General features: G+C 42.3%; 2 protein-coding genes across 3 annotated transcripts; both read right to left on the bottom strand.

Annotated features, from left to right (window-relative positions):
- Window positions 1-3035: 3035 nt before the first annotated feature.
- Window positions 3036-20451, bottom strand: sf1 (splicing factor 1). 2 transcript variants are annotated; one of them, XM_061959336.2, is made up of 14 exons: window positions 20302-20451; window positions 18441-18868; window positions 15779-16039; window positions 14328-14459; window positions 8100-8175; window positions 6547-6699; window positions 6382-6471; window positions 4729-4912; window positions 4548-4663; window positions 4366-4473; window positions 4104-4293; window positions 3819-4023; window positions 3586-3750; window positions 3036-3502 (listed from the first exon to the last, which is right to left on the bottom strand). In XM_061959336.2, the coding sequence occupies exons 2-14, from the start codon at window positions 18844-18846 to the stop codon at window positions 3180-3182; spliced, it is 2409 nt and encodes an 802-aa protein (XP_061815320.1). In that variant the 5' UTR covers window positions 18847-18868; window positions 20302-20451; the 3' UTR covers window positions 3036-3179. The 2 variants fall into 2 exon arrangements, with proteins under 2 accessions (XP_061815320.1, XP_061815319.1); XM_061959335.1 differs by lacking the exons at window positions 3036-3502; window positions 3586-3750; window positions 3819-4023; ... (7 more) ...; window positions 14328-14459; window positions 15779-16039 and adding an exon at window positions 16579-17950.
- A 333-nt stretch (window positions 20452-20784) lies between these two features.
- Window positions 20785-23920, bottom strand: rbm4.2 (RNA binding motif protein 4.2). Its single transcript, XM_061960035.2, has 4 exons — window positions 23784-23920; window positions 22646-23072; window positions 21551-22318; window positions 20785-21483 (listed from the first exon to the last, which is right to left on the bottom strand). Exons 2-3 carry the CDS (start codon window positions 23055-23057, stop codon window positions 21558-21560), a joined length of 1173 nt encoding a protein of 390 aa, XP_061816019.1. The 5' UTR covers window positions 23058-23072; window positions 23784-23920; the 3' UTR covers window positions 20785-21483; window positions 21551-21557.
- Between the last annotated feature and the right edge of the window lie 310 nt (window positions 23921-24230).

The following is a 24230-nucleotide window of genomic DNA, read 5'->3' as shown; positions in this document are numbered from 1 at the left end:
TTAGTAGTGGATCTGGCGCAGCAGTCATCGACGTAAACAGCAGTGGACTCAGGACGCAGCCCTGGGGGGAGATGGCACTGGAGGTGTTGTTGCCCACTCTCACAGATTGGGGTCTGTCTGTGAGGAAGTCAAGCAGCCGGTTGCAAAGGGGGGTGCTGAATCCAAGGGGGGCCAGTTTGCTCACCAAGTGCTGCGGGATGATGCTGCACCATATTGCTCTTTTATCCTGCACTACAACGAGCTAATGCAACAAAATTCCATTCTTATCTGTGCTGTAAAGTTCAAACTTGAATGACAATAAAAAGGAAGTCTAAGTCTAAGTTAGTATAATACATTCCCTTTATTTTGGGAATCCAAACTATTAAAATGCAATAATTTGGTGCATTTGCAAACAGCTAAAATGATGCACAAATCAAACTATAACCTGCTACCCAAGAATGTAAAGTTAAAGTTAAAGTACCAATGATTGTCACACACACCCTAGGTGTGGTGAAATTTGTCCTCTGCATTTGACCCATCCCCTTGTACAACAATTCTTCTCAACAAGAGGAGAAATATGACCTAAGGGGAGCATCTAACGTAAAAAAAATAGTATATCAGTATGTGGAATTAAATTATGGAATGGGTTAAGTAAAGAAGTCAACCAATGTGCTAATATGATCCAGTTTAAGAGGCTGTTCAAGCTGCAAGTGTTTGTAAAGTACAGGGAAGAAGAATTATGAGAAATGTCTTGAACTTATTGAAAATAAGATATTATTCATCTCATGAGGTGAGAACTGAGAACAGAAATCGTTTGATGTAAATTGTGTTACAAATTGAGAACAGGAAGTTAACATCTGTGTTAGTAATTGCTATGAAGTGGAAAAGGGCTAGGAATAAATTGGCCTTGCTTCTTCTTACTCCTACTCCCTCTTGAAGGGCCGACGGGTTGTCTTCGTGGTTAGTTTCCTTTAAGGAGCTGTGGGTAAGGTAACGAGCCCGACACCCCGATGCAGTAGAACAAATCTTTATTACAAACTTTACATTAGTTCCCTGTAAGTATTGTACACTAACGTTACACAGAGAATCGATTTTACACAAAACAATTAGGACACTGATCAATTGTGACCTACAGCTTTCTCTTGTGGTCAACACGACCCACTAATGTCGTAATGGTGCCGTCTTTCGGCAGCAGGTTAGCAAATAATCCAACTTCGTACTGGTCCATGTTGACCAAACAGCCTTGCGTTAAACGTTAATAACGTTTAGACATCAGTGCAGCCAGGACGGCATGAGATAATTGCCCATTGCCCACATAAATACATCCGTCACACGATGACATCACAAATGGCCCACTGTTAAAAAAAAAGACTTTAAAACAGTTCAGAGGCATCCAGAACTGTTTGCAGGCTCACGTTCAAATGCATGAATCATATGAGTAGTATCCAACATTCTAACAAGTCAGAAAAAAAGACATTCATCATAGGTCCACTCAAAAAATTGATCGGCAAAAATTACACAATTGTTCATGGAGGTTACAAAATGTCATGTAAAAAGTATGGGAATCTGCAACTGTATTTACAGATCTATATAGCAACATCTGCAGTATCACCACCCCCTGCTATTTGCATGGCACTTCTGAGTCAAGCTAGAAAGCTATTTTGCAATACTGGCTTGGGCCCGCCAAAACAAAAGCACTTTGGGTGTTAAGAATGGAACACATGATGAAGAGTGCCACTTGTAGCTACTTTACATACTAAATGCTCTTTATGAGGCAGCCTAGAATGATGATGGGGATGATGACAATTTGTGTAGCTATTTTACTGTTTTTTGGGAATGGGAGTGTGAAAGTTGTCCGTCTATCTGTGTTGGCCCTGTGATGAGATGGCGACTTGTCCAGGGTGTACCCTGTCTTCCGCCCGATTGTAGCTGAGATAGACTCCAGCGCCCCCGAAGGGAATAAGTGGTAGAACATGGATGGATGGATGTATGAATGTCTCACTGCGAGCCACATTTACCTGTGGCTATAAATTAAGAAATGGAATCAAATCTAATCTTACATAGCAAAGTACATCACAAGCCTCCCCATGAACAGCAACCACCACTATATCTATATACACATCAGCATTTACAAATGAAAATGTTTATATTTTAGCCATATAACCATTGCAATGCTAAGACTACGCCAACATATAAAGATGGAGATTTGAGTGTCGTTTAAGTCAAGTTTGTGGTTTGATGAAAGGGTCCTCTCCCCCTGGTCTTGCACATCAAATACATTCACTGTAACAAAGTTACTACTTAAAAGTCAGAAAATAACAAGCTCAAATGTTCAGGAAGGAGTTTGTTCCCTGAATAGTTGCAATCCCAGGAAGAGATTACATAATGTTTGAAAGCTTACTTAAGGACAAGGCGCTGCAGTCAAAGGTCTAATGAATCACTTTATTTCTAACCAAGCAAGTCATTCAACAGACCGAGTCCAGAAAGGGAATAAAACCAACATTTAATCGTTGTGAAGCAACACAAGCGATGTCTGACTCTCCCTTCTATTCATGTGACAACCGAGACTACATGCACATTGAAAAAAAGAGCATATAACACTTCACATCTTATTACAAAAATATTACTCTTGATGAACTCAAAGCTCTTGAAATGGATCATGCAAAGCTTCTATTTGAAGGACTGAACAAAGATCGATCGTGTTGCTTTGTAAAAACGAACAAATGTGTCCAACATTAATTAAACTTAGCGATGCCAATATGAGCTTTTTGTTATTCAGTAGACTAAACAACATAATGCATGCCTGAGAGCAAGTGTTCGCACGCACACGCACACGCACACACACACACACACACACACACACACACACACACACACACACACACACACACACACACACACACACACACACACACACACACACACACACACACACACACACACACACACACACACACACACACACACACACACACACACACACACACACACACACACACACACACACACACACACACACACACACACAGCTTTGCATTGATGTTATGAAAAGGTGTGATTTTTCAATTTGGACAAGTTAAAGTGAATTAATCCTGGTTTCAGACACGTCTTGACAATAGAAAATAAAGCACTGGTTATATTACTGAGCAGGCAGTCTATTGGATATGATGCAGGGTGGTGCTTCTCTCCAGACTGGGCTCTTAATTCTGCGGTGGAGGAGGTGGAGGGGCAGGGGGCATTCCAAATGGTGGCAAGCCAATCCCCATCATGGTAACAAAGTTGGAAGGGTCCATTGGAGGTGGGGGCGGCGGTGGGACGTACATCATGCTGGCTGAACCAGGGGGAGGTGGAGGAGGTGGAGGGGGCGCGCCGGGAGGTAGGGGGGGCTGGACGCCAGGGGGAGGTGGCACCATGGAGGGGTTACCCATTGGTGGAGGAGGCTGGACTGCCGAGGCCGGGGGCTGCTGAGGCTGTTGCCATGGATGCAGGGTACCGGTGCCAGGGCTGGAGGTTGTGGGGGTGTCTGCAGGAAGGGAGGTGGAACAACCATCAAAAGTTACTTACACTTAATGAAGGCCTAAAAAGGCTCTCAGTTTGAGGTCTTACTTTGTTGCCATGGCAGCGGTGTACTCGTTGCCATGCTGCTTGTGGGAGGAGGAGGCGGCGCCTGCTGTTGCCATGGAGGAAGGGGTCCTGAAGGGGGCGGTGGTGGCTGGTTGCCAGGAGGAGGAGGTGGAGGAGGCATCATGCCCATCGGGGGTGGCATCATGCCTAGAAAAGACAGATTTTAGTAGTCTTTACTCAAAGATGATTGGAAGGCAGTCGGTGAGAGCACTTACTCATGGGGTGTCCATGAGGTCCAGGGCCCTGGCCCATGGGCGGAGGTGGAGGTTGCATCCATGGGGCAGGCATGCCATTGGGATTCGGGGGCATCGGAGGGCCCCCCATGTTGGGCATGGGGGGAGGAAAGCTGTGGGGTCCTCCATGCATGCCATGGTAGCCCCTGTTCTCATTGGAACCAGACCCCATCCAGGGAGGCCGATTCTGTAGCACACACACAAAAAGTCACTCAACAAACGTGACTCTTCATGAACAAACGTGAGCTTCTTCTGCTAAAAACCAACCGGCGGTCCCTGGTTACTGTGTAGTCCAGGAGGCCGGGGACCTCCTCCCTGTACATGTCCTCCTCCGGATCCCGGGACTGGAGCCTCGCCCAGCTCTGCCATTAGTGACAGATACTCCTTGTCCATGCGAGCCTTGTCCTGCGCCGACTGTGGAGGCTCGGCGCCAGGTGCTCTTTGTGCCGCAAAAGAACTGCACAGAAAGGTTTAAAAAATGAGACAAGAAAAAACAAAATACTTTGTTGCTTCAAGGAAAGATCCTCACCTGGTGTACTTGCAATCAGAGGAGATGTGTCCTGCTCCACCACATTTGGTACAGAGGGTGGTGTTGGTGATGCTGCGAGGCTCGGTGTTCTGCCAAGGACGTAAGATCCTACACAGGAAATAACCTTAACTGCACGAGTCGTGAATGAAATAAATATATGGAGTCAGGAAATATCAACTGACCTGTTGTCATCTTCCCTCAGTGTGCCATTTAGTCTCGCCAGCTCTCTCAGCTGCATCTTACGCAAGTCGTTCTGATCCTCAGGCGTCTCAATGCCTTGCTTCAGGATATTGCGAATCTGAGGGTGCATCATTCATTAAAATGCGCACTGATGTGGCAGCAACACTGTGAGAGAACACCAACCTGCTCCACAGCTTTCTTGACGTTCTCCATCGTGTTTGCAGTGACCAGAGCGTGCAGAGGCTCGTCTTCCCCGGGCAGCATCTGTCCATCCTTTCTGCCAACCTTGCCCTCCTTCACGGAGCCTTTACCACGGATCATGATCTTGGCACAGCATTCCTTCTCAATGTTCTTCAAGGTGTTGCCACTGTGTGCACACAAATAGAAACGCTGGGGATAGGTTGATTGGCAACACTAAATTGGCCCTAGAGTGTGAATGTTGTCTGTCTATCTGTGTTGGCGACTTGTCCAGGGTGTACCCCGCCTTCCGCCTGAATGCAGCTGAGATAGGCTCCAGCACCCCCCGTGACCGCAAAAGGGACAAGCGGTAGAAAATGGATGGATGGGTTACGTAGTGGGGAGGTTTCATTGTACAAGGGGAACCCACTTATCTTGACGCCCTTGTACTGGCTAGTCTGGCATAGCAGACATCCAAACTAACAACTGTCTTGCACATTTACTGGTGAATTTCACCAGAAATGCAAGGATGAAACCTTGACAGTTTTGTTGTTTTCCTTCATTTGTGCACATTTTTCTGTTTTCATACAATATGTGCACCACAGTATTGTGTATGGGTTGTGGTGTTTTCCTGCATGTTAGAGCCAGACCAAGAGAGCCGCATTATTAAAGTGTGAAAAGTACGTCTTGATGTCAGGAACAGCAGTGTCCCCATACTGCACATTATTTTATATTTGTGGCGGTGCGTCTAAATTAATTTTCGATCTTTACGGAAGAAGTTGGCGATGTCATTCATTTCCTATTTGACTCATTTGCTAATTTGACTTGAATTTGTCGCCATCTGCTTCCCCTCTCGCACCCATTACAATGAATTGTCTGATTGACAATTTACAAATTTGTCCGCTAGACGGCAGCATACATCATCAGCTTTTTGACACTTCGGCTCAACTAGACAGATGGAGATCAAAAAGAAAAACAATCCTATTCATGGTACAAAACAAAATATAAACAGCACATCACACAATAGGAAATATGTTTCTTTAAATTGCCAGCTCGTGTTAAAGGACGCACGCAATCTGCACAAACTAAAACCGACCCTCATTAAACCAATAACCTAATACTCTGTTGTCAAAATTTTAAAACAAGATAGCACAATTTTTACTGCACAAGTCAAAACTCTTAGTTTTACTTGTACACACACACAAACACTAAGTTTTGCATCATAGATGCAAATCAACTTCGGCCATTCGCTCCCCGTCCACCAAGACCCATGCCACATTCAAATTGCAGACTGCTTCATTGTCATCATTCCACCTACCGGATAAAGGCCGGATGACTGAAACCCTTTGGGTCTGATGAAAAGGTTAATTAACATATCAAAGGCATTTTAACTGAAGAAGAAGAGTGCTTTTTTTTTTTTTTTTAAATATAACTTTTCCACTTGTTGGAGGTCCTCGCAGTGTTCCTCTTTGTAATCAGTTTCCACTGTACTACAACACATCGACATAAACAAACGTTTGTATGCTGAAAATGCGGCCAACCATATATCGCGACGTCAGCTTAAGTGGGAACTTACTAATAACATGGTTGACCAGGACTTGAGTTGTTTGACGGACAAGTTATGCGAAACCGAATGTATTAATATGAACTTCATCTCACCGAGGTCCAATAAGCAGGCCAACAAAGTTGATTTCAGGGTACTCGTCTTGAGGAATCATGACTTTGTCGTTAACTCTGGTGGCTGGAGGTCTGCACAATAACAAGACAGTTTTACTTTGAGCAGCAAACCAACAAATAGACAAACTGTGCATTAGGGACACATACTTATAATCTGCTGGCGGTTTAAAGTCAGGGTTGAGTCCAACCATCTCAGTGATAAGGGAGTGGCGCTCCTCCTCGATCTTCTTGCGCGTGCGATATTCACGCGTGTTCAGCCTCTTACCCTCGCTATTGTAGATGGGCTCCGGCGAGGGACACCTGAAGGCAGACACAGGACAAATAGAAACACCATGAACGCCTTTTTCGCAGCTCATTTGCAAAGTCACAAAAGCTCCCTACAGCTGACTAATCAACCATTAAACTGTATTGAGAATTAAGAATTGCGTATTCTTAGACTAAGTGAGTCATGCCAGTGCTAACAAAAAAAAAAAGTAGATTTAGTATGACGGCACTGACATGACAGACAATTGTTGAATAGTATTTAGTGGCTAGTCGTGTTCCAAAACAAGCAAATGCATGGCCATAATTTCACCTGCATACAGGATTGTTGGCCTAAAAGAGAGAAAAGTTGGAAGAAAAACAAATCCTAAGCAGAGGCGCTGACTCTGAGAGCTGCTTGGTGTTGACGTGGTGGAAGAGGTCCATACCCCCCCGGATGCTGAAAACCTGCGTTGCTGCATTAGGGAGGCTCTGTGCTTGAAAGAGGGTTAGGTTGACGTGGGGTAATTTGGGTTAGAGGAAAGGAATTAGGATTAGATATCCACCTTTTCCTACGCTCTCCCGTCAAGAGAGCCACATTAGTAACCACGTGCTGTGACGCTTAAAGGGGGGGGCGGGACTCCTGAAAACTTCCAGCGGTGACAACATGAAGCACCATCGCTTGGTTCTGTCCCAATAGATTAGGGAAGCTTCATCTGAAATCAACCTTTGGGTTGCTGTGGAATTGTCTGTTCATGTTTACAAACTCTATAACATGGACAGGCGACAGGGATGCTGACTTTATAAAATGATATTTTTTTAAAGTTAACTTTACACATTTCCTGTGGGAACATGTTTCCTTATCTGAGCTTTCCCACAACACATCCAGGACTCTGTATAAAGAATGTTCATGAAAATTAACTCAACTATTTATAAAAAATAACTATTAAGGTGTAAAAAGCTGTTATGTTATTGACGGCAACTTGTTTGTGAACAATATTTACTATACTGTCCCACAAAACCCTAATGCACATTAACATGTAAGGAACCTTAACGCATTCATATATTCTAGTAAGATGTACAGGTTCTCAAGAGAATTGCCAAAAGAGTCTCTTATTTTGTGTATTTTTTTTGTTTTATCCAAGACAAAATCTTTGGATAAATATACTAGATGGTATGTCTTTGCAAACACTGTTGTTGTCGTGGGTAAAAGTGTAAATGCATCCATTTGTCAAAATGTGAAATTTACATCAGTCTCCTACATTGCAATGAGAACAATAATCAAGTGATTAGCAGTAAAGATAGCATACATTTAAGCAGCTGAAGTCTACAACACAACTGACACTCATTCTAACCACAACACTATATATACACATATATGTACTGAAAATGAGCATTTTTCTTCCAAAAAGTCAAGGTAGAGAAAGTGTTACTGTTCATGGATTTAATCTTTTTCCGACCTGTCCTCAGGGTTAACAGGGATTCCCAGGTCTCCTGTACGCAGTTTACGTGTCAGGTCTTCAATCTGCAGTTGGACTGGAAGAATTCAGGTTAGGAAAGAAAAACAAGGATGGAGAGAAATGTGGTTATCACAACACCTTTAAAACGAGTACATTGGAGCACGGTCTCAATCATTAATGCACATGTATTTGAGCTACATGAAAAACAACGCCAAATCAAATGTATATCTGACAACATATTAGTTGTTACAATGGAACCTGCTTATCTCGACGCCCTTCCGATTGGCTAAATGATTTTGGCACAAGTGACTGTCAACATAACCGAAACTAACCATTGCTTGGACATTTATTTGTGACTTTGGCTAATGACTTAAGGAAATTGGGCAACAAGGTTTTTTGAACCTTTGTTCAGTTTGTTGTTAGTTCACATATTTTCCTCCATTTGTGTAGATGTTTGTTTTAAGTAATTTTTACCATGTAATAATCAAGATTTACAAGTTTGTTTTTCTAATTAAAAGTATGATATACACAAAACAAGTTAGGAGAAAAAAATTGTTTTGGTTGGGGTGGGGAGCATAAATGAAGTGGATTCCATTAATCGAAATAGAACATTTTTGAGTATTTTGGGTTAACCTTATGAGTTCCATCACAGAACCAATTCAAATCGCAAGCCAACATACCACTTAGGGCTGGGCGATATGGCCTTTTTTAATATCTCGATATTTTTAGGCCATATCACGATATATATCTCAATATTTTGCCTTAGCCTTGAATGAACACTTGATACATATAATCACAGCAGTATGATGATTCTATGTGTCTACATTAAAACATTCTTGTTCATACGGCATTGATATATGCTAATTTTAAACTTTCATGCAGAGAGGAAAATCACAACTAAGTCAATTGACCAACACTGTATTTATTAAACAGTTATTAAGCAGTGGCACAAACATTCATGTAATTTCCAAAACAGAAAGTGCAAAATTGTCAGTCATTTTAAAACAAGCTATTAGTGCACTTTTGTGCATGATGTCTCTAAGATGACAAATCAAAACAACCCTAAATTAAAGTGCACTTTTTGTACAGAACGCCACTACAATAGTTTAAAACAAATAAAGTGTACTTTTGTACATGATGTCACACAAGATATTATAAAATTAGCTGCTTAATAGGAAATCAAATTGTGTACGTCCTTCGCTATGTGGTAGGTTCCTGCGGACGTTATCTCTTTTGTTGTTGACTATTTTTTTCATACGGTGTTGATCTGGAAATGTTTGCCTCGGCATTTTGATGGTGTGGTCGTGTGGCACCGAACAGAGATGTTGACATGTGGGGAAAGCACTCTACATTCTCTAGCAGGTGACTTTTCAAATGATGCTATATATTAGCAGTAATGCTACTTTTTGTAGCAATGCGTTTTCCCCACACTTGACAAATTACGGTTGTCTGTTCGACATATTCCCACTTGAAGCCAAACCACCGCCAGACGATGGACCCCGTGCTGTTTTTCTTGGGAATTAATTCTTCCTTCATTTGTTACCAGATTCGCACCTTCTTTCTCTTGTATTACCACTCACACTACAGCTAACTTTAGCCATGCTGCTATTTCTCTGCTGGGCGAGGGCGTATACGTATGTGACGTATGACGTGACAGTATGTGACGTGTGTAAGAAGGTGCGCTCGCTGTCTGTGAGAAGGACAGACAAGAAAGAGTGGGAAGAGTCTGTAGTGTAATGTCCGCAGCTAAAAGCAACTGCGTGAGAACGTATACTCGAATATCAAGATATAGCCATTTTCTATATCGCACAGAGACAAACCCGCGATATATAGTGTACCGTATTTTCCGCACCATAAGGCGCCCTGGGTTATAAGCCGCGCCTTCAATGAACGGCATATTTCAAAACTTTGTCCACCTATAAGCCGCCCCGTGTTGTAAGCCGCATCTAACTGCGCTAAAGGAATGTCAAAAAAACAGTCAGATAGGTCAGTCAAACTTTAATAATATATTAAAAACCAGCGTTCTAACAACTCTGTTTACTCCCAAAATGTACGCAAATGTGCAATCACAAACATAGTAAAATTCAAAATAGTGCAGAGCAATAGCAACATAATGTTGCTCGAACGTTAATGTCACAACACACAAAATAAACATAACGCTCACTTTCTGAAGTTATTCTTCATTCATAAATCCCTCGAATTCTTCTCTTTCGGTGTCCGAATTGAAAAGTTGGGCGAATGTGGGATCCAAAATGGCCGGCTCCGTCTCGCTGTCTCCCTGTCTTAGTGAAGGTGTGTTCGCCTTCGGTCATCCATTGTTCCCACGCAGTTAGCAGTCTAGCTTCGAATGCCCTGTTGACACCAATATCTAGCGGCTGGAGGTCTTTTGTCAATCCACCCGGAATGACGGCGAGTATTGAATTAAGCGCGTAAGCGTGTCTCTTAATGTGATGTTATGAGCTAGCAAATATAACAACTACACTACCCAGCATGCAACGATAGTGACGAGCATGCGCGGTAGCCCTGAGAAGCGTTGTTGTATGTGCTGGCAGTTAGAATGTGGTTATGAGCACGCTGTGAGTAAACGTTGAGAACTCAGTTAACACGCCTCGTCTGCATTATTTATAATTAGACAGACAACACACTTAATAGGAGCCATTTTGGGGTCTTTACATAAACACACAAATGGAAATGAAACGTCACATATCCCAGCATGCACCGCGCGCTTCTTCTACGGGGAAAAAAGATGGCGGCTGTTTACCGTAGTTGCGAGACCTAAACTTTATGAAAATTAATATTAATATTAACCCAAATATAACGCGCACCGGATTATAAGGCGCACTGTCAGCTTTTGAGAAAATTTGTGGTTTTTAGGTGCGCCTTATAGTGCGGAAAATACGGTATATCAATATATCGCCCAGCCCTAATACCACTGTACTATTATCTAACATGGCTGCAGTGGTTAACTCGCTGTATGTCTACTACAATGACAATAAAGCTTTTGTAATTGGGCAAATCTTCCAATGGCTGAATACCTAAAATCTAATTAAATGGGTGTACAATGTAGAGGAATACTGTGCTCTTACTTTCCACCAAACAAAGTCATGGTGTGCACATTTTAATGCTGTGTAACTAGACAGTAGTTAGGTTGCTGCTTTCCCGACAACACTTCACTTTCAGTTTTGCAACTGCTAGCTAGCAAAAACCCAACTTTGACCCCAATATGAAGTGAGATTAAAATTTGTTTGTGTATTATTTTTCAAATAAAAAAATTACCTTATTCCAGAATATATATGCAATTACATAATTAATTGCAGCTACTTACAAAACTTTAAAATAAAAATACCATCTATTTTCTTTTTAAATCACTGCTTCACGCAATCCGATTCGGCCCTGTCCACAGACCGGGGTCAGGCCATGGCCCAGTGGTTGGGACCCGCTGTGTTTGACAGACAGGTTGTCGAAATAAGTGGGTTCCACTGTACACTTTAGTAGTTATTAACATTAGCAAAAACAGGCTTTCTTCAGAGCTTGACCATGTAAAACATTTGATTATAGTACTTCAAGGAAAGTAATCATTGTGCCGAATGTGACATTTGCATTACCAAATAATAAGCAAACAACACACAATGATACCAGCCTTATGGTTAAATAAACTATGTGTGTTCACAGAGAAAGTAAGAGCTTTTTGTGTTGTATGAACATTAATCTCCATCTCATTTGCATATATTTTATTCGGTTATTTTAGAAATACTAAAACAGACCGAGAGGTTATCCCAATTTCACAATGGTAAAAAAGCAAAAACAGTCAATCCTAACTTTCTCAGTGAACCAAACATATATTCTGTGCCCATAAATTCGAAAATCTTGTCTCTTTACGTGCCTTGACTAACATTACTTACTTCATTGAGGAGAGATGCACCAATTGCATTTTGACAATGCTTTTGTTAAGGCCAGAAGGTCAGATTTTTGTTTACATTTTGTTTGTATTTTGAGCCTGTGCAAAAGTGACCAGGCAATGCAGTTTTTAGACCGACTAAAGACATGTCGCAGGCTCATCAATCGGTGCATCCCTTTGAAAAGGGTAACGATTAAGTAATTGTCATTTCATGCACATCAGGAAAGTTGCAATTAAATGTGCAGATTCATCAGTCACTAAAATAACAGGATCTTTAGAGGAATACTTCTTTAACGCGCTTCTTGTATATTGCACTAGTAAATGGGCAAAAAAAGCGTGGGAAAAGTGTGACAACATAAAGCGGGCACAAATGAATGCTTGAATACCATCTATGACCAACCATTACCAATGACTGAACATCAATAATAATGTCAGTTATTGAGGAAAGGACTCCTGTTATTTGTTGATGCTACACTGCTGCTGAAAGGCACTTAGAATTCAAGTGACTTGATTATTTCCCCCACAGTGCCAACACTCGTGATTTGTTTTCCAATTTTGCTGTAGTATATTAATAATTACATTGCAGGGTTTCCCACAGATTGCCACTATATATGTGACGGTGGGGGCGTGGTCACTGTGACATCATCATATTGGCGCCATGATCATTTTTGATTGGCAATGAAGCATATGCTTAAAAAGCTTGAACAAATGTTTTATATATCTAATGAGTTGTAAAAATGAATGATGGGTTCTCACTTCTCTGTGAAGCGCTTTGAGTGTCTAGAAAAGCACTATATAAATCTAATCCATGATTATTATTTTTAAAACAGATCTGTTATCCATATTTAAAAAAAAATTGTGTTATTAGTACAATATATTTTTTTCTCATATTCTTCTCTATTTTTCAATTGTGGCTGTTTATTGTAAAAGGTAACATAGGTTACACTTTAGCCTGCCCTTGCTGAATGTTGTAATTTAGTTGGACTAATATGTAAGCAGACTTTTAAATTAGAGATGAAAATATAATTTGAGGTGGTTTATTGATATTCTCCTCAATTAAGTCACTGTAAAACTAAGTACATTAGGAAAGTACATTATACATACACACATGTAGGAATCACAGTAAATTAATAATACGGTTTGGAATAAACTGAAAAAAAAGTTATAATTATACAGGATGAACGTTGGCTCTAATGCAGCTAAGCTTCATGCTAACATACGTACAATGGACCAGCTCATTGACAGGCTAAACAAAATTAGCATGGCCATCACAGCGCACATACATAGAAAAACAACCATTCAAACTCACATTCATACCTGGACAATTTAGTCTTCAATGAACCTAACATGCATATGTTTGCAATGTGGTAGGAAATCGGTGAACCCGGAGAAAACCCCACGCACACGGGACAACATGCAAACTCCACGCACACAGATGTCCAAATGGAGGTTCGAAGACGCACATGGCGTAAAACCAGACATTGTCGGTAGTAATGTCAAAATGAGAGTTGTTTAGGCTTGAACGAGAAATGTCTTAATTAACCTTGAAATATCTTTGTCTTCAACTTTCTCTCCTTACTTTTGTCGAGTGTTAACTCCGATCAGGTGTGCGACCAGCTATAGCGCTGCTGACAGACGATTTAGATGGATGTTTTTTCCTTCTTCAAAATAAAGAATAAAACATGATTATGGTATTTGAGGTTTTAAAAACGCGTTATAGCCAATAGTATGTAAATAATAGACTACAGTATATCCATTCATATTTAAATTTGTTTTCATGTAAAAAAAACAACTTATTTTTTAGGTGTGGCGAGTTTTGTTTTGCCGTGGTGATTCGCCACGATCAATTACATGTAGGGGAAACCTTGCATACCATTGATTGATTTGCCATTGAAGCAGCATTGCTCACACTTTAACCAAAATACACAGAGTAAAACTTTGGCAAGTTAGGACATTGAGCTACACTTCCATGCACAGGAACAATACTGATGTGTTTTGAGGAGTCAGGCAAGACAGTGAACTATGACCTGCAGCTTATAGACACAAACCACTACAACTTGCTAATGGGTGCCCAATTGTATGCAAACCATACATCTTTAGAAACAGTTGCCACTTTAACACCATATAGTTTAGATTTAATGACTTTGGATGGCTTTTGCAAGGACAACTGAAGCACAAGTTGTCATCATTAAACAAACAGTAGGTATGAAATACAAATGGAATTGTGATTAAAAATATCAGTCTTTATATAAAAATGTGTTAGGATTAACGACAGCACAAGAAAATGTGACAATAACTTGCATTACAACATGTAATTGCCGAATAATTACCTATATAGGCTCTCTCTTGATCCCGCGTGAGACCAGGGGGGATGACGGTAGGCATGCCCGGAATGACAGTCTTCTGATCGGGGGTCTCACTGCTCCAACGGCTCTTCTTCCTTTGCTTCTTTTGGCTGAAATCTGTACAGGGAAACCGAAGGATGTTTGGCTCTTGCATATAATAAAATCTTAAACTGTGCACTGTGGAACACAATATCCATCTATCATTACAAATACTGTAATACTGGAGTCCCCAAAGTGGGGTCTGGGGGCCATATTTGGCCCGCCATGGCTAATACATTTTCATACTAACCTTTTTCAAGCTCACACAATCATTGATGGCATGTCCGCAAGGTTAATTTGTTGCCATCCATCGAACTTGACTATCTATTCCTCTTTCAATATACTGGTATGGGGCTAAACTGTTTACTTATAATGATGTTGACTTAAAATCGCTGTTTGGCCTGTGGCCCATTTTTACTTTGGCCTTTAGACGTAAAATGTTTGGGTGCTATTGCGTCCTGACCAGTCTTCCTCTCAGGGAATAAAACTCACTGGTCAATCCCAAGTTTTTTTGGATGACATATATGTTGAGTAAGAATGACCATCAAGATAGAATAGGAATATTACCAAGTTTTTAACTAAAGCTTTAGGAGGCCAGTCTTACAATGCGTTAATAGCGGCATCTAGAAGCGGTCTAAAAATTAAACGGAAAAAGACAGCTTATTGAGTACCAAAACAACTCCCTCCTGCCCAGAAAGGAATACAGCCATATTGATCTAAAGAGATAAGGTAAAAAGAGAGTACATCATACTCCCAATACACATTCCAACACCTTCAAGGTAAAGCACAAGAGTTTACTTGCGGACATAAGATTCAAGCACAAAGTGTACACATGGGAAAATATCAGCTGCTTTAAACATTACTATGAATAAAGAAAGAACTCTTAAAAAGATATGCATTCTCCACATTACCCCATCTGTAGTGTGAAACTGATTTAAGAGCAAAATGGAATACACTACTACACCGCAACCAGCAGAGGCGCTGCAGATTCAATCTCAACTAGTCTACGATAAAAAAGACGACGATGACCCCACACACAGTCAAATACGCAAGAAAAATACAACGAAGCACACACACACTCACACAATCCGGTAGGTCTGTCTAGCATCAAGCGCAACGAAACTATGTACAAACACAAACAACTGCTCATCACAGCACATTACAATAAACATGGCGCACTTTCATTTCCACTTTTCACTCGGTGATGCTGCTCATGTAAGCATATGTATCCACATTAATGGCTATTTATTGTTTACAACAACTACTAACCATATGTTAATCAAATAAAAACGTTAAATGCCTCCTTCTGGTCGAGGTTGGTGTAAGTAGGCCTTTAATCCGCGCTAGCATGCTGCCTCCAGTCGCATACGTTAGCTTTAGCTCGGCGCTAAACTTACCCTGAACAGCTGATGGTTGGGGAGGCTGAGGTGAAAACCCACCGGCCGCGTTGTACTGGTTTGTCTGTGGATAGGTGGAGGGGGGAATCGCCGGCTGGAATCCTTGAATCGGTGAAAATGAGGCAGGTGGTGCCGGGCTTGGAATCAAGCCGTTCCCGGCGCCAGGCCCTGCCTCGAAGCCTCGCTTAGCGCCAATGCTGGGATGCAACTTTCCTAAAGGAGTCGCGTTTGCCCCCGTCGCCATTTTGGCAGCCCAATCAACTCGTTGTTTAAAAGGCTAGTCAAGTTTGCCAACTATATAACCTTGGTGCAAAACAGGTTAGCTACCTCGTACTTCGAGTTTCGAGATCTTCTTCGATCATGAAAATCAAAATGGCGCCTTGCGTTAAAAAACACAAAAGACTATCCTGTCAGCGAGGGACGGAGCGCTGCAGTATGGCGCTCTCCTATTGGTCCGCATTAACCACGCCCCACGCTGGCTTGGAGAGTGTGATAGACGAGCATAAAAAATAGTCCTTGTCAATCATTTCACTGCAAGTGTATACTGGAAATACGTTTAAGGGCGCAATACTAAGTTATTTATAAATAGTATGATTAAAAATAGTATATTTATAAATGAGCAGATGTCAATAAATTATAGTTTAATGAATTACTGATCTAAGCTTTGACTGACTTGACTTTAAAAAAAATAAATGGGTGTACATTCCACCCCAATCATTTCTCCCTCGTAACCTGACAAAGGCCTATGTGCATTTTGTTATAAAGAGTGTAACAGTGTAAAACTCAGAAGCGCACACACATTAGGGCTTCAGTCAGTTTATTCAAAAGTGACAATACAGATGATCTTCAAAGTAAAAAATAAAATAAAATGAAGGTGGTGGAGGGTGTTTACAATTCAGTATATTTGCATGGCCTCCAAATGATTTTTTTCTTCCAAAAATACAACCCAAATACAAGTACGTCTATATGTGACATGTAAGCCTAAAGTAAAATGCAATTAAACACCATATCTACACTCTGCAGCTAGCTTCACTACCCACAACTAAACTAAAAAGCACAAACACATTAGATGGTTAGCGACTCACCTTTAAAAACATGCACCATGCACTAAGCGATTTAACTGAATGGTGCTCCTTTGATGTTATTGAAATGTGAGCTTATTCTCACGTACTGTACTTTCTTCCTATCTTGTCAAATGTTGTGTTAAGTGACACTGCTTTTTCTCTTAAGACACGACCAATTGAGTTACTAATACTTGCACTCGCTAATGGCTTAGCTAGCCCACTCGTCAACTGTCACGTGGCTGTGTGAGACAAAAGTCAGTGGAAGCGTGTGTGTGTGTGTGTGTGTGTGTGTGTGCCATGGCCGCTCGGCGCCTCGATCCCGCGGACAATTATAGGTAGTACTTATTGTGAGGAGTGCCCCCCGGGGGCATCTGCGAACCCTGATATGGGTATCCTTCGGCCTCGGCAGGGACTCGGCGAATCGGACTCCGGTCACGTGTGTGGTACGAGGGAACCGGCACTGGTGCAGAAGGAATCGGTGGACACTGATATGGGTTGATGCTAGTGGCAGGCGCTCGTTCCCTCATACCAGCCGAGGCGGATGACACTGTTGAAGAAGGCGCAGGCACAGCACGTTGTTCCTCGAAATAACCACTGTACATATTGGCCCTGTACTTCCCGTAGTAGTCCACAACTCCGTACGGATCCCTTTCCTCATAAGGCGACCGCCGCACCGGGTAGCCTGGTACCGCGCCATAGTATGAGCCGTCGCTTTGGTATGCCGCCTCGCTGCCGCCAGACACACCGTAACCTGGATGTGGCCCGTATCTCGCTGCATTCTCGTAGCCCGTACCCGCTCGGTACCCCGCCGCGTTGCTGCTGTGACCGGAACCACGGGAAGAGCCGTGCACAGGAGCGTAGCCTCCACCATAATCCGCTTCCGCGCCGCTGAAGCCCGCTTGATAACCTCGGCTGTGCCCATCAAATCTCGAGGCATCGTATCCATCAGAGTTTGGCTCTGAGCCGTTTCTGTGGTAGCCGTTCTGATCTAGAGGGCATTCTTTGGACCAGTGGCCTTCTTGCCCGCAACGATAACAACCCGATCGGTCTCCCATTCCCGGCGCAGTACGGAGGCGGCTAGTCGAAAGCTTCACGCTCATCAGTTTGCCTTGAAAAGAAACACTCAATAAGGACTTGTTTACAATCATTTGAAAAAAGTATTGACTCCCAAATTATGCTTTAAAAACAAGACTTGAACATCACATCACATTGGCATTAAAGCTGAAATCCGTAACTTTGCGTACTACAAATTCAATTACTTCAGAGGGAAGATGTTTTGTTGTGCTGAATCCTAAGAAAGATAGTTAATAAAATTAGCAGAGCAAAGCGGATTATAACTCCTCCAAATAATGTGGACGCAGGGCCGCACACAGCGCACGATCGTAAATGCGATTCATTTCTGTATGACACGTTCTAACAATACCAATCGACATGCTGTATTACATTACGGATACCAGCTTTAAAACTTGTCAGGTTAGCCCCAGTCTCACCAGTTGACCTTTTTACTCACCTGATGCACATTCACGACTTACCTGTCCATCTATAACAAGCAAACAAATATAAGGCATTCCCCCAATACGCCCAGCCCAAAAGGTCACCTTTAAACGCTGTGTTGTCTATCTGATTAATGGCCTCCATGGCATCCTCCATGCGCTCCATGTGAACAAAAGCATAGTTTTTCACGATGTCACACTCCACCACCACACCATACTCTTCAAACTTAGCGCGCAGCTCCTGGTTGGAGCAGGCAATGTTGCCAACATGGAGCTTGGTGGACCCTCTGGACTTGCCACGACTCAGCTCCACGTTCATGGACTGTCCGTTCAGCTGATACTGGTGGAGGTTGCGAATAGCTTCTTCCGCCTCAGACTTGCTGTCCATGTGCACAAAGCCGAAACTCTTCAGGATGGAGCATTCCGCGATCTTGCCATATTGGGAGAAGAGCGACCGCAGTTCATCTGACGTGGTGTCTGGTGACAAGTTCCCCACAAATATTTTCACCATTGTGACGATTTATACTTCACACCTTAAGGACAAAAAAATAATGATCAATAAACTCTAGTAGAGGTGTATTTTTAATTTTTCAGTGCGGTACATCACATACGTTTTCCCACGATACACCTGAAGTGAGGAAGCACACATTTAGGGAGTAAGCATGTAAGGGACGAAAAAGGAAAAATATGGGGGAACGAAATCAATGCAGATGAGCATTTGGCTAACAAGGAGAATCCAGAGACTTATGTTTTTTAAAGTCTGCTATTTTACAAACGTGTACTTTCTCGTGAAATGCATCGGCGAACAGAGGCAAGTATGAATTGATTAACGTGGACCCCGACTTAAACAAGTTGAAAAACGTATTCGGGTGTTACCATTTAGTGGTCAATTGTACGGAATATGTACTGTACTGTGCAATCTACTAATACAAGTCTGAATCAATCAAAGTGGATATGACGACAGACATGAGCTGGCATTGTTTAGTAGAGATAAGAAATGGGCTGAGAGCTGCCATTACTTGGCCAATAAGCAACTTTCATTTACTAATCCGCACTGTGTAAACTGTAACTGTTGCACTTCCCCAAAGTGCAACCTTTATTTTTTTTCATTATTAGTCTAAAGATAATACACGATTAGATATTACACTAATCGGTTTTGTCACACAGCAAAGCGTACACAGATAATATACTAGAGTATATTGACCTACATTTGATTGGTTTTAGCATCTCTGTGCATTTCTTTGATAGTTGTTTATTGGATAATCCTACCAAAAAACATGCAGTTTTTGCGCTTAATTTGGAAAATCACAAATGATCTGTACCAACCCGTAATTATTGCGTACCGTTGCATACTTACACGCAATCGTCAATTACATGTTTCCATACGTTTGACGTGGGAAAATTTGATTTAACGTCATTAGGGGCAAAAATCGCGACGAACTAGTTAGCATTACGTGAATCTTGCTAAACACTGACCGGTCTTTTGTGCTCAATACTCAAGCTAAAATGCCTAAAAATTACCGCAATTGCTTTAATTAATCCACGCCATCAACCAACGCCAATAAATTGTATTAACAAGAAAATAGGAAGGGCGCCTCAACATCATCGGTCCTATTTGATATCCCAACAATATAAACGCGCAGTAGCATGTAGCTAGCCGCCTTAGCACACCAGAGACGGAGCACTCAGATAACAGTATATATATATAAATATAGGAAGTATCGACGAAGATTTTCAAATTCGGCAAGAACATATTTTTTTTAAATATACATTAAAATGTAAAATAATGCTCAGAACAAGTATACCACATCACGTGTTTAAAAAGAGCGTCGACGCTTCATCGATACTTTTCGTCGAGGCGGTTCAGTTTTACAATATAACCTGGTATATATCACGTATTTTATAAATGTATATATAAATCCGGATATTTAGCGGTTTAATTCCCATCTGAGATTATTACACCTACCTTTCAGACTGCAGGGCGCGTTCACTTGATTCTGAGTGAAAGAAAATGGCGACGGCTGCTTAAACGGCCAGAACTACTTTCTGCTCAGACCAGGTAACTCCTCCGCGGAGTGCTTAACTATGCATTTTTTTCTCTAGGGCTCGTCACCAAAGACTCAATTATTGAATATATACGGGTCAAAGCAAAAAGATTTTTTTTTTATACCAGTTTTGCACTTTATTGCAAAATGTGTTTAGTTTGCATGTACGCTGGAATCATTACAGCTAGTATGAAAAATACAGTATTCAAAAATATTCAACTACAGTATAAGCAAAACTAAGGCATCTAAGAAACAAAAACACTGTCTCTTTTAACATTCATTCGAAGCCCTGAGTCCCTCAATTCGGTTGAGCATCATCTCTGTAGTTAAAGCTACTGCCAAAGACAACATATCAATGTGATTGTGTGAACCAAAAAAGTTAGGTGAAGAACATGGTACATCTGTTACACATCTGGCTGCCATTCATGACACTTTATTTCAACAACTGTCACTTCAAAAAAAGGATATAAAATTCGACTTTTGTTAGCACAAATTGAATGAATGGGAGAGGCTGGAATGTCTTGTCCTCACAGCAGTTCAGTGAGAAATTGATGGCAATGGGATGATTTTAGGTGGTATTCAAAATGAGGCACGATCCGTTCCATCATGTGCCCCTTATTAAATAGAAATAACACAGAAAGGGAAAACCATCTTTGCATTAAGTTCTAAAAAGAAAAACAAGCACAAAAAAATCCCACTGAGCACAATAAAATAAGTTTGGATCTAAAGCGACATTCATGAAACCAAATTAGAGTAAGTCAAAGAGCTTTACCCAACCCAATGTTTGTATAAATGTTGATTTAATGCTCCTTTACACAAGTAAACAAAAAAGGTAAAAAAAAGACATGAATAAAAGTGAGCTGAATATCTGCAAAACAAGCCAGAAATTATAAAAGATCAGCACGGACCTATTGAACATTCTTAATTGAAAACTACAGGTATAAATGTAGCTTAACTGACAATCTGCAGCAAGAACAAAAAAGTGGGACTTTATGTGCTGCAGGTGTTGAAACAATTTCCATTCTGAAGTTTCCAAAAACGACGCAGACTGATGGGAGTCAGGAAGCTGACCAAATGACCGCCACGGAAAGTCCGCAACACACCTAAAAAGAAAGATGCCATGGTCGCTCTTGTTTAGAACAAACAGTTCTTCATTCGAATGTTGCTTACCTTGGGCTTAGTAAGGAGCGTAGCGTTGTACATAGTGCTCCTTCGGCCGTGGCACCGGGTACGGGCCCCTAGCCACAGGCGACAGCCGTTTTCGCTCGTAGGCATAGCCTGCCGAGGAGATGGGTACTCGGCTGATTGGGTTGTGCTCTCTCGCATAGTAAGCCGCGGCGGCGGAAGCGGATGGCACTGGAGGAGGCGGGGGGCGCCGGTCGTACGGATCCATACCCGAGTACTTTGGGAGGGAAGAGGGAGGAGGAGGTGGGGGAGGGGGAGGTGGGGGAGGGAGATAGGACATACGGCGTTCCTCGAAATAGCTTGAGCCGAAAGGGCGAGCTCTGTACTTCTCATAGTAGTCAACACTGCTGCTATAACCACGTTCACGGGCGTAAACTGGTGACCTCTCACCGTACCGATCTCCCACCTCAGCGCCACCAGGCCTCCGCGGAGGGGGCGGCATTCCTGCGCCATAACTTGGCCGACTATACGCAGAGCCTGGCATGTAATCAGATGGAGCGGGGGCCATACCGTGGCCACCCCTGCCGAGGCCACCCCGTCCGGGGCCTCCCCTTCCGAAACCTGGGGGACCGCGTGGAGATCCCAGACCGCCGTGACCTCTCATGTCTTCTTCGTTCTGGCTATTGTTGCGATCGACTGGACAATCTTTTGACCAGTGACCATGTTTCCCGCAGACAAAGCATCCGGTATGATCTCCCATTCCCGGGGCGGTGCGAAGCCGACTGGTGGACAGTTGTACACTCATCAGTTTGCCTTGTAAGGAGAGAGAAGACACGCATGAGACCGGAAGCTTTGCACACGAAAGCTCTCACCGACTTTAAAGACACGCTAAATGCACTTGACAGAGTTGAACGGTGTAAAATTGCAGCGGCAGGAGCCATTTACCGTCTTTGTAAAAAAAGAAAAGGAGGTAAAGAGAGGTAATTTTAAGTCCGCCTGATGAGTGAAAGCAAAGGTTAGCGTCGCTGCCTTTATAATGGGAACATTTTTAGCTAATTATTTGTACTAGTCACGAGGAGGTATACAGCAAGAGCACACAATCCAAAAAGCTAACTAACTCTCCCCCACCCAAGAGTTCACCTTTGAAGGCAGTGTTGTCCATCTTATTAATGGCTTCCATGGCATCTTCCATTCTTTCCATGTGAACAAAGGCAAAGTCCTTCACTACATCACATTCGACTACCGAGCCAAACTCTTCAAACTTGACCCGCAAAATTTCGTCGGTAACGCCTTCTCCCAAGTTGCCTACATGCAGCTTGGTGCTGGACTTTGGCCTGCCTTTGCTCAGCTCCACGTTAATGCGCCAGCCTTTCAGCTGGTGCTGGTTGAGGTGCCGAATGGCTTCCTCCGCCTCGGACAAGCTGCTCATGTGCACAAAGCCAAAGTTTTTGACTATGTCACATTCAGTGACTTTACCATACTTCTCAAAGAGGCCTCGAAGCTCTTCTGCGCTGCTGTTGCAGGCAAGATTGCCGATGAATATTTTCACCATGACTGGCACTGGAACCTATGGGAGTCAAAGGAATCATGTCAATTCATAACCACATATATGATTTTATAAAAACTTGCACAGAGCATCACACTCACGATAAAAACCCTGTTGCTTTTTCTCTCCTATTATTACCCAATTTTGAATATTCATTCAGAATCAATTTTCTAAAATGTGCTTGGCACTCCAGATAATTTATAGGAAGTTGTTGATTTTTTATGAAACGCAGCATTATAATGTGATCATGTGACCAACGATGAACCATACAGCAGCTAACACAGCAAATCGAACTCTGCTCTGCAAACGTGATTAAAGTTTCAAACAAGGCGGTTGTAAATGTGGTATTCACTATATGACGTATATTAAGAACAACCTCTACGACAAGCTAACAACGTGTGCTAATGCTAACATGTGGCGGAAAGTATTTCATTCGGTTATAAAGTGCAGTTCGACTCATATATCTATTGGTTCCAATAGAGCATCAAAAGTAAAATGTGTTTAATAATGCGAGGTTGACTCGAAAACACTTCAAATAATCCAGTTTTGCGATGCTAGCTTCGAACGTTTAGCGAATGAAGGCGGACACCTTAAATAAGCTAATATGCTAGCTGGAAAACATCGCTGATTAAGGCAAACACGACAAGAATAAGTAACACCGAGAGAGGATGTAATATAAGTTCTGGGTGCGTTTAGGGCGCCACTATTTGGCCTAAAAATATTTTAACTTACCGGTAAAAAAGAGAAACAGGCCTCAACGCCAATGAATGAGGAGGGAAATGGCGCCTGTTCTGTGGCGGTGACGCTTCGTCTACCTCTGTGAGGATATTCGTGCGGCTCAACGCCACAAAGGCACGTTGCTGCCCCCCACAGGACATTTGTGGCGGACAAAGGATGATTTCAGTCCTTCGAGGGCTCAACAGAGGGCACTGCGATTCAGAACGTATGTGGCGACAGATTAACAGCTGCTGATAAAAGTATGACTTATTTTTTTTGCCATACAATTGTTACACAATGATTTGCCAATGCCATTGGGTGGTATAGCCCGGTTGGTAGAGCGGCCGTGCCAGCAACTTGAGGGTTCCAGGTTCGATCCCCGCTTCCGCCATCCTAGTCACTGCCATTGTGTCCTTGGGCAAGACACTTTACCCACCTGCTCTCAGTGCCACACACACTGGT

This window comes from Nerophis lumbriciformis, linkage group LG05 (genome assembly GCF_033978685.3).
Source record: "Nerophis lumbriciformis linkage group LG05, RoL_Nlum_v2.1, whole genome shotgun sequence".
NCBI classification, from domain to species: domain Eukaryota; kingdom Metazoa; phylum Chordata; class Actinopteri; order Syngnathiformes; family Syngnathidae; genus Nerophis; species Nerophis lumbriciformis.
The sequence above is the reverse complement of the archived record's forward strand: the minus strand, read 5'-3'. Positions and strand labels throughout refer to the sequence as shown.